Consider the following 11,042-nt stretch of genomic DNA (forward strand, 5'->3'; position numbering starts at 1 on the left):
CCCCCCGCTGTGAGCGAGCCGCACTTAGCTACACAAACATTAGTGTTAACGATCGGGCTGCCAGTTTGGAATTGGTGACAAACTGCAGACGAGCAGGAATCGGAGTCCGAAACCAATCAGGAAGTTAATGAGGAGAGAAATTACTCCCCCCCCGCCTCCCGCTGCTCCTGCTGCTGAGGAGGAGAGGTGCAGGGATGAGGGACGAGGAGGCGAATCAAGGAGTTGGAGGATTGTAGCTTTTGTTGAAGTCATCCGGACCGAAGGTCCACATGCAGACGTTTGAGGCTCATTTAAACATTAACAGAAACATCGCCAGACCTATGAAAAAAAACATGTAATGTACGTTGTTTTAATGTTCTTTGTATTGATACACCTTGAACACCTTTTAGTCTCTCTGATGATGCAACTATCGATTGTTTTCAACATCCATCAATCCAATGATCATTTTCTTGCTGGACCAATTAATCATCTGGTCTCAATGAATTAAATGTTAGAATCAGTTCCATCACAATTTCTCAAAGCTTGAGCGGACTTCTGTTTTTTAGTATTAAAATCCGGTGAGGAATGTCTCAAACCGTCCCGTGTGACCCCCCCCGCGGAGCGCGGCGTCCTCGCAGAGCGGCGCTTTTGTTTTAGCGCCTTCCCTCCCCGCCGACTGATGCAATTTGCTATAAATCGCGAGGGTTCGTCTGAGCGCGCAGTCGTATTTACATCCGCCGGCGACGGGAGCGGAGCGCCGACTTCTCTCTGTCTCTGTATTTCCCTTCGCTCTTTTCTTTACTCGCCTCGCAGCACGAACATCTTTATGTGACGTGTGCTGCTGTGCGTCCTGGAGCTAATATGAGTTCATCATATGAGGAGAAAGGGAGACAGGAGGTTTGAGGTTTATCTGCTTTACCAGTAATGCTGTTTAACACAAAGGTATTTGATTTCCCGTCCCCCCTGCAGCCTTCACCCCCAGCGGCGCCACGGCGGCCCATGACCCCGCCATGACCTGCAGGTCCGTCATGGGCAACGTCAACGAGTGCGACGCCGGCGGCGAGGCCCCCACCTTCTCCATCGTCGACGGGAACGCCGCCAAGTGAACGGCGCCGATGGGAGCTGGTGGTTCTTTCTAAGTTCTTGTGTGTTTTCGTTGAGGCCGGTTCGGCAGCAAACAAAAGGTCTCAGAAAGATTTTAAAAATACGCGTGCAACGGCATAAATAAGCACTTTGCAGAATTCACGGATCAAATATGCCACAAATAAAGTCTCCTGATTGTTAGACGTCAACACTGGACCAAATAATTCAAACCAGTCGTTGACTCGCTGTGTGTTTGTAAAGTTTTACGTTTGTGTTTCCGCTTTAAGAAAGCAGCTGTTCAGGCAGAGTTATGTGTTTTTTTTTATTTTTTTATCCAAAAGTGACACAACATGCAGAATAATGACACTAGAATCCGTCCTCGCACAGTAAAGTAAAGTTGACCTTTGCGTTTTCACACAGTTGGATGTTGCTGGAGCTTCGTTTGACAATCAGAAATCAGGCTCAGTGCTTTGAGTTGGAAACTGGAATCACATCCCGAGCACCAAAGAGTTGGAGAAAATACACAAATACCATAAGTGAGGTTTTAAAGAGACTAGTTCCATAAAATAGTCGTTTCAACGTAATTTAAGTCTCTTGAATATCGGCCAACAAATACTTTAACTTCAGTTTTAAATCTCTTAACACAACACATTCAATGCTGTGTTTTCTTTCTTGACTGAGTGAGAAATACGCTTTATTCTTCATGGTTTGTATTTGTCTGCCAAGCGGTTTCTTCCTAAACGAGTAGTAATCTGCCAAATCAGATCTTTTTAACCCGTCAAGCTCCGTTAAAAACACCTTTTTTATCCGAATGAAGCCCCGATGTCTTCTGACCTGCACAGGTCCACAGAGACGGCGCTGAGAGACGGAGGCGCGAGGACGTCCTCCTGCAGACACCTCGGCGGGTTGGACATGAATCGTGTTCCTGCGTATTTATGGCGCCGTTGTTCATCTCGCAGCTTTCACCGTGCACGCCGTGGGGCCGCGGGGTCGCAGGCGTATCCGTGGCGGCGATGCGTAGAGCTGAAACATTTAGTCGATGAAGCGACGTGTTTGTTTGATAATCATCTTCATTTTACGCCGTTTTCCGACCCGCTGAACTGAAGGTTCAAAGCTTCTGAAACGTTTGGATTTGTAGATTTTATTCTTCTTAAATTCAGTAGATTTGTTGTCACTTTGGGATCTGGATAGCTGCCATTTCTTTGTTGTTTTCTAAACCTTTATTGACCAATCAGTTAATCACACGAGAACAATCAGAAATGTTGTTTTTATAACAGATAAAATACCTGGTCACAGTGTTTTTGTGTGTTAAAGTGATTACCATCATTCAAAGTGTTTTTGCTTCATGAACTAATGAAATGAATGTTGAGTTTTCAGCGTTAATTAAAAAGAAAACTACAGTACTCAGACTTTGCTGCCTGTGTGACGCCGACTAGAAGTCGTTGATGTGATTTCCAACCGCGTCCTCGGAAAAGTGTTTATATATGCGTTTGTGTTCGAATGAGACAGCAACTAAAGTCATTTGGAGTCCTGGAGTTTATGTCGCTACAAGTTTTAGGCGAATAAAAACGCTCCGAAGTGATGGAGTGTAAATGCGATGCTGGAAAGAACGATATAAAACAGACAAAGAAAATTACTTGTATTTTCTTTCTGCTGCGCTGTGGGAACATTCATTGGATTCTGCCCCATCTGTTGGAATCAATAACGCGACCATCTTGTTTTGTTATGAAACGCACTTACTCTTAATTTCATCCACCAGTGGTTTTAGAGAGGAATGCGGAGTTACCTATGAGGCGTCCACATTATAAATCACCTCCCGAGACCAGATTGCACGGCAGTATCGATTGATCCTGATATATCACAGAAATTTACTGTCACTTCTGTTTTCAATTAAAGATACAATCAGTCAGATAATGACTTAATTGGATTTCACAGGAGATTGAGCTTTATTGCCCCCTGCTTTACGAGTTTAGTTAAGGGAGGCCGTTTCATCACGGTTGTCGGGGGCGACCGGCTGCCTCTCGTCCTTCTGTAGCGCGGCGCAGGGGAGGAGAAAGTGTCACACGATTGGTTTTCCTTGAGCTGCCTCGGCCTCCGTGAATCATGCCCTCCCCTTAATAGATAAAATGTGCCGGGATCCCGCCGTGACACCTCCGGGAGGGAGTGATGGCGGAGGGGACGTGAGCGAGGAGGACGCGGCGAGCGGCAGAGGTGCAAACTTGAGGCCTCTTGAGTCATTTTCTTTGGATTACGTATCTTGACTAAACTCCATAAATGAGCCTTAACAGCAACGTTACGCGTGAGGTCAAATGTCCTTGAGCCATATTTCAGTTATTTTTGGAGTTGGTTGTTTTGGGGGGGGGGGGGGGTCAGATTATAACTGTGTATTAATAAGTATACGTCAGCCGTACTAAAAAAGACAGTTTGACTGTTGGTTGCATCAACAAGCATTAATTTAAATTATTATTAGTTCTATTCAGAGTTTGACAAAACTAAATACATCCAGGTGTATTAAGCAGATCTCTGTTGGGTGATTAGAAAACTAATCTCTAATTAGTAAAAGCAAATTCAAACCCAAATTAATCAATATGTTGATGCTTGTTCCCCCAAATTGAAATTGAATTAATACATTATTAAGTAGGCTATAAAAAAGGGAAATGAATATTGTAATTAATTCTGTCTACACCACATTCATTTTACCAAATATCTTAAAACAAACATGTCTGTATAAAGATGAACCAGGAAGGAGCATAAAACAGGGAGACACGTCTTAAATTATGAGTTTCATAATTCATGATGCAGTAATTATTTAGCTCATGAGGCTAATCGGTACCTGTGTGGAAGTGCGTTACATATGGAAATAAAATAAAACGTTACATAAATAGATCATATTTAAACAAAATACACATTAAATCAAATCCAGACTGATTAAATATTGTGTTCACAGTAGCAGCAAATAGAAATTAAAGATTAAACATGAGAATTACGTTCTGCTAATAAATACTATTTACCAAAAACTATTTGCATTGAGGCAGATTAAAAGAACAAATACATTTCCAGCAGCCCGTGTGAGTGGAACAAATTAAAAAGGAGCTCAGCAGCTTCACCGGACAAAAAGAGGATCTTTTCAACATAAAGACGCTGGTTTTTAGAAGCTTTAATGTCATAATTATTTTTACGTCTCTTGAAACATCGGTTATTTTTTTCTCATTTGTCATTACTTAAATAAAGTTATATATAAGTTATAATGTGTTTTGTTGGGTAGTGAAAAACCCAGATGCTTCTGGTAAATTACATCATATCTTTAGCTTCATGATTTCTAACTAATCGAGAGCGCCAGTAGCTTTATAACCTTTATGGTTGACATTTAAATTCCTATTCCACAAATTAGCATATTAAAGCTCCGGGTTTGACAAATGTATTTTGTTTTCCCCAAAGAGAAATCCAGCTTCCGGTCGGGACGAGTCTCCAACTGTCCTCGCGACTTGTTCTCTTATTTTAGCCTAAAACAGCCCAGACTTTCCTTCCCGCCTCCCCGGAGACTCGATCCTCGCTGACTGATGTTCCCGCCCGATTCACACGTCCCGGCTAGTTCCTCAGAGCTCAGTGTCCCTCAAGTGTCCCTCAGTGTCCCTCAGTGTCCCGCCTCCCCGGGGAGACTTCAATCAGCGTCTCTGTGACGGGCGCTGTGAGTGGCGGCCACGCCCCCAATCAGCACCTAATAATAACCCCACTCAGCAGAGGTCAGCTCCGCCTACTCCGCCCTCCCAGAGAGAGGCCCTGCTGGAGCGGTTTCCTCTCCGCTGATGTGAACACGAGGTCTTCAGCGCGACATTGAGACATTTCTGATTCTTAACCTTTAAAATGTACTTCAAACATGCTGATGCTTAGCTTCCTTTAGCTTGACAGAATGCTAACATTTGCTAATTGGCGCCCAGCACAATGTCCATCTGAGGCCATTAGTTTATAGGTTTGCCCCGATGATGAGTTTGTAATCTTATTGCAGGTATAACAAAAGAAAAATCATCATTGTGAGTTAAATTGAAAGCGTTTGAGGCTTTTGCTGCAGTCAGAATACATCTTGTGAATAAACCGGGAGAAGGTATTGCCCCGTTAGCGACCGAGCTATAGCGCTAAGCTCGCTAAATAACCGTCAGCGCTGGTTGGTTCAGAGAGCTTTATTTCCTACAAAAAGTCAAATTAAATGGAGAGAAAATACAGAGAAACGGTCGGATTTAATTGTGACTGAGCGGTTTGCTGGAGGCGAACAGCATCTGCAGATTATGATGATTTAAAGTGCCTCATTATTGGGATTAAGATTTCTCCAAAGATTTATTATTATTATTGTTATTTTTAAAATTAGTATTATTATCACTGTTTCCATAAATATAGAGAATACTTTCTTCCTGGCTTCATTTCAGTTGTCATCTTTCTGTTTATATTTTAATAGAAACTTTATTAAAGTGATGTCTTCTAACGTCACAACATCTAATAAATAAACACGTATTTCTAATTTCAGATCTACTTTGTGTTTTATATTAAATAGAGATTCAGCAGAAAAGTTTTCCTCCGTCTTGAACTTCGCGCCTCGCGCCTCATTGCAAAGCTGCCTGCAGTATAAACTTTAATTCCGCCTTGTGTTTTAGTCCTTTTATCAACGGACAACATGAATAAATTGATCCGCCTCCCACTCCCCACAAATCTACTCGGCCGGCACAAACTGCAGAGCCTCTCTAGTCACCTTGAAAACGTCCCTCTGCTATTTTCCAATTAAAAGCTTAATGGCCCCGCAGACGGGCCTCACGTGGGGAACTGTGGGCCCCCAGCCGCCGTAAGCCGCCGCGCGAGCCTCGGATCCCATTATTTGCTTGAATAAACCTTTTTTTTACGGTCAGAAACGGGCCCCGCGCTTTGTCCGGTGTTGTGTTTCAATGCCCTCTATTAGTCCGGCATGAGGGGCGAGTCGGCGTCTCCGCGCGCGGCTCCCAGGGGCCCCCGTGCGCGCGGGGACGTAATCGTCTAAGTTATGTTTATTGTGTAAGGGGTGCGAGATTAAGTCCCATGCGGACAACAGAGGGGCAAATGTACACAACTGCCCGCAGCTCCAAGTCATTTCTATCACGGGTGTGTTTATGTGCTGCTGTTGATTCCTGAATTACATTTCGGGGGAGATATTTCTCTAAAGAGGGTTTAGTTCTTCAGTTTTTTTGGTATTTAGTATTTAGGATTCTGGTAAATGTTTCTTTTATGTTAATTTAAAGCACTTTTTGTTCATAAGAAAGGAAACGTGCATTTAGTATTTTAAAGTGCTCATCTGATACAGTTGATTATGAATGCTTAAATAATTATGGTGCCGGTTATATTTTATATAGAAAAGGGCATGAATTCCGGCAGTTTGTCTTTTAATCTTTATTTTAGCCCATTTAAAAAGTATTGTTGGGACAGCTTTTAAGAGCCTGTTTGAAGTTTAGATGACGGCTGATCTTATCATATTATCTATCTTATTATCTTTTTTAAAGCTGCTTCACATTTTCTTTTTCATGCGTTGAATTTCCCGCGTAAATTGCTTCCTTTCATTGATTGTGTGAATGAATTTAATTTATATTCTTAAAACGCTGGTTATCCCTCTGTCTTCATATTCTAGCTCTCTTATAAAATGCCACATTGCTGTTTGTCCTTCTGCTTTCTTTTTGGAGCCGCTTGTCAAGATGAAGTTGCGTCTTCTCATCCATGAGGCTCTAATAAATGTTTCTCCAGAATCTTCTCTCTGTACAGAAAAGGATGGTGCTGTTTTTTTCAAGGAGACTCTCGCAAAAAAAAACATTACCTGGCACTTTCTTTCTCTTTTTCGCCGCACGTTGACATTTTTTTGCCGCGCGCTTTGACGCGGGTGACAGCGTTTGGTTCCTCGTGGTTCTTCATAGGAGCGTGTCGGCCCCGATGCTTGTCTGTGCTGTCAGCCGGAGGAGGGGGGGGGGGGGGGGGGGGGGGGCCGGGAGGGGGGGGGGGGGGTAAAGGTGGATCCTCTACAACAAGCCAACACCTCTTCTCCTCGTCCTCCTGTCATGCGTGAGGCGCAGCGGCTCCACCCAGCGCTGCTGCTCCCCGCGACACTCCCGCCGCGCCTCTCCGCAGACGCACCAGCGCGTCCCGGGACACCGACACGATGAATGGCTACGGGTCCCCTTACCTGTACATGGGGGCTCCGGTGTCTCAGACCCGGGCCCCGCTGCAGAGGACCCCCAAGTGCGCGCGGTGCCGCAACCACGGCGTGCTGTCGTGGCTCAAAGGACACAAGCGCTACTGCCGCTTCAAGGACTGCACCTGCGAGAAGTGCATCCTCATCATCGAGCGGCAGCGCGTCATGGCGGCGCAGGTGGCGCTGCGCAGGCAGCAGGCCAACGAGAGTCTGGAGAGCCTCATCCCGGAGTCGCTCAGGGTGCTGCCGGGCGTCGGCGTGGCGGCCGCCGGGGAGGGGAAGCAGGGAGCCCCGCAGAGGACGGAGGAGCTGAGGTGGAGCGGCGCGGAGCCGGCGCAGACGCGCACAGGTGGGGGGGAGAAAGTCCGACTTTACGTGTTTACCTGTGTGCTGAACGAGCATGTTCATCTGGTGGAGGGAAGAATGGCGGAACTATTAGCAGAAAAAAATGATTTCAGATGCTACGAGGAGAGAACTGAATAAATCACAAATAGCTTAATTATAACAGCACTACTTTCATTAAGGAGAGAACTTTGCAGGACAAGTGCATCCAGAAATAAGTGCAAGACGAGGACAGGAATACTTGAGATATTTATTTGATTTCTTGCCAGAGATTGTGTCATTAGTTTATGCATTTAAGCGATAGTTCAGTTCCACAAAAGTCACTCAAACACATTTCCTCGTTTTTTGACACATTCGACAAGATGAGAAGAAGCGATAAGAATCACAGGGTGGTAAATTGTCAATAGAGGAACTTTACTTAATACAAAATACTGTCACAAGTTCAATCACAGGAGGTGATGATATCGCAAAAAATAAAATGTTTGTAAAGTGAAACAAATACGTGGAGGATGAAAAGGTCTAATTTTCATCTTTTAGTTTTTATTTTGGGAACATTTTATTATTTTGGATTGTTTAAGACGTTTTATTGTTGAAAAAGCATAACTAGGCTTTAAATATATATATTATTCTATTTGTATATTATTTTTCTGTGCAGGGAAACAATATTGTGTTTTCTTAGTATTTTCTTATTTATTCTTATTACTTTATTTTTAGCTCTTCAGTATTTCTAAGGCTTTCTGCTGTTTGAGGTTGATAACATTATTATTTACTTTAATATTTCTCAAAATCATCCCTCCTGAAGGCGGCATAATTACTAAATAGTCACAGTGCAAATGTTCTGTTGCTTGTTGTTCTTGTTGTTTTTTCCTTTTCCACCAGCTGACTCAGTTGGGGGGGTCGGGGTCGGGGTGGGGGGGGGGGGGGGTCGAATACAATCGCCATTCCTCTTGCAGGAGGTCGACTGTAGATGAAATGTTACCGAGCTGTTAATTGTGGTCAAAAGGCCGCGCCGGTAGATTCCTCCTCACCGACCCGCCGTCAGCACTTTGGAGAACAGAAAGTCGAGTGAATCCAACCAAGTTGACAGCAGATTGACTGCGCGTTACTCCCCATGCAGGGGGCGGGGGGGGGGGGGGGGGGGGGGTGTGGGGGTCGCATTTAGTGAAGTTCCTGCAGTCAGAGGCGTCTTCGACTCTCTATTTCTGCCCTTTTCCCTGGAAGATGAAATGAGCTTGTGGCTTGTGTTCCAGAACCGACCGACGACGGTGCTGATGAGGGCTCCGGGCCCGAGAACGGGGGGAGCTCCAGCGAGAAGGAGCAGGACCCGGGCAGCTCCCCGGAGGGCTCCAAGCCGAACTCCTGCTACACCCCGGAGCTCCCGGAGACCCCCACCCAGCCGGAGGAGGGCCGCTACGGCCTCCCCAGGGCCGGCGGCCTGGAGAAGGAAGCCAAAGCCGAGAGTCCGCCCAAGTTCCCCGCCGGCCCCGCGGACCAGGGCGTGCTGATCGAGGGCCTCTCCGGCTCCATCAACCTGCCCTTCAGCCTGCGGGCCAACCGGCCGCCGCTGGAGGTCCTCAAGAAGATCTTCCCCGCCCACAAGCCCCCGGTGCTGGAGCTCATCCTCAGGGGCTGCGGGGGGGATCTGGTGGGGGCCATCGAGGTGCTGCTGTCCAGCCGGAGTCCCGAACGCGGCGGCGCGCACCCGGGCCACGCCGACCCGCAAGCGGACGGCCTGCTGATGCCCGCCAACGGACACCTGTTCGAGCACACGCTGGGCTCCTACCACCCGGTGTCCACCTCCGCCAAGTGGTCGGTGGGCTCCGCCTTCCGGGTGCCCGAGTCCCTGCGGTTCACGTCTGACTCGGCGGCGGTGTCCGGCGGCCCGCTGGCCGTGCCCCTGCAGCACCCGTCCTTCCCGCAGCCCGCGCGGTACCCGCTCATGCTGCGCAACTCCCTGACGCGCGGCCCCGCGGGCCCCTTCGTGCACAGCGACGTGACTCTGTGGAATACCATGGCGCTGCAGCAGCAGTACCAGCTGCGCTCGGCGGCCCAGTACGTGTCGCCGTTCTCCCCCGCGGGCCCCGCCGGGTCCTCCGCGTTCCGCGGCTCCCCGGTCCTCCCCTCCAGGGCCCCCGAGGAGCGGCTCGTCGGCGCGCCGGAGGAGAGCTGCGCGCCGGGGCCCAAAGCGGGCCTCTACTCCCCGGACGAGGAGTACGAGGAGCGCTCCGACTCCGCCGACTCGCGGACCCTGAACTCGTCCTCGTGAAGAAGCTGCTGCTGACGCCACATCTGTATTATTATCGATGGACCTGCGGTGTGTGTGTGTGTGTGTGCGCGTGTGTGTAAATGGTCTAAGTCCCTTTGATACATTGACGTGAATCAGCTCGTGCTCCCTCAACACGTCACGTGGACACAACCCCCCAAAAAGGACGAATGTCCCCCAGACGAGGGGTCTCTGTGAAAAGTGTCTCCTGTTAGTTCCCTGCCAGCATGTTTGGTACCGTGAACACTTTGGATGTTAAGCATCATCAATGCATGTGAAGAGTTAAGCCAAATAAATCGGAGTTTCCAAAAGGACCAAATCGTTGTTTCTTGGTGTCTCTGACTTTTAGCATTGGATTCATCATATTGGCTGAATTTATAGTTAACAAAGTCTATTCATATTTTAAATTAAATGTGAGATACAGCAGCATTGGTGGAAGTACAGGTTTATGTATTTTCTACTGCTAATACTTCTACTGCACTCAGATCTCAGGGAAATATTGTACTTGATATCTACACAATACTTTGCATATTGAGTTTATCATGAAACTGTAATAAAAAAATAAATCATAATGTAATACTATTATTATCATAAATAAATCCCATGATGCGGAATGAATACTTCTACTGATTCTGGTCAGGTTTTGAATGCATTGTAGTATCACAGTATTAATACTTTTGTATTAGTAAAATGATCTGACTCCATACGCCGACATATGACAGAATTATTCATTTATTAAATCCGGTGGTCTTTCGCGGTGATTAAATGCATGAGCACTTTGCACAATATAACAGCGTTTCACAGTATTTAACAAAAACAATCCTGAATATTGTTTTTATGGGTTCCGGTTTGTAAAAGCGCTGCTTTGAGAACCGATCTCAAGATGCAGGATTTGTCTCAGATGTCAAAACAAAATATCATTCACACGTGACTCCTATAGAAATACAGTGACCTGTATTTCCAATCCTCTGCTTTTGGGTTAGTCCTGCATTCAAACTCCGCTTTAGTAAAAGAACCAGCAACAGTAAAAGTATGCTTTGTGCAGTAAAATGTTTTAATAGACAATGTTTCCAGATTAATCTCAATGTGTTGCATTTGACTGGATAATATGAACCATTTCACACCCCGTTGGCTGGTTTAATATTCGGCGTCATGATCTATTGCATCATCATTTGT

At 46.3% G+C, this 11,042-nt stretch overlaps 1 protein-coding gene across 1 annotated transcript; it reads left to right on the forward strand.

Moving 5' to 3' along the window:
* The first annotated feature begins 7,097 nt into the window (after positions 1–7,097).
* LOC144395253 (doublesex- and mab-3-related transcription factor 3-like) lies at positions 7,098–10,177 on the forward strand. Its single transcript, XM_078098116.1, has 2 exons — positions 7,098–7,610; positions 8,854–10,177. The coding sequence occupies exons 1-2, from the start codon at positions 7,229–7,231 to the stop codon at positions 9,867–9,869; spliced, it is 1,398 nt and encodes a 465-aa protein (XP_077954242.1). The 5' UTR covers positions 7,098–7,228; the 3' UTR covers positions 9,870–10,177.
* Positions 10,178–11,042: the final 865 nt, after the last annotated feature.

The sequence above is a fragment of the Gasterosteus aculeatus genome, unplaced genomic scaffold (genome assembly GCF_964276395.1).
Source record: "Gasterosteus aculeatus unplaced genomic scaffold, fGasAcu3.hap1.1 HAP1_SCAFFOLD_125, whole genome shotgun sequence".
NCBI lineage: Eukaryota > Metazoa > Chordata > Actinopteri > Perciformes > Gasterosteidae > Gasterosteus > Gasterosteus aculeatus.

What these genes read in the sequence shown, in the direction of transcription:
- LOC144395253 (XM_078098116.1), top strand. Translation starts at nt 7,229, where the DNA reads ATGAATGGCTACGGGTCCCCTTACCTGTACATGGGGGCTCCGGTGTCT. An exon ending in GCCGGCGCAGACGCGCACAG is followed by an intron (nt 7,611 to 8,853) that starts GTGGGGGGGAGA and finishes CTTGTGTTCCAG; the next exon opens with AACCGACCGACGACGGTGCT.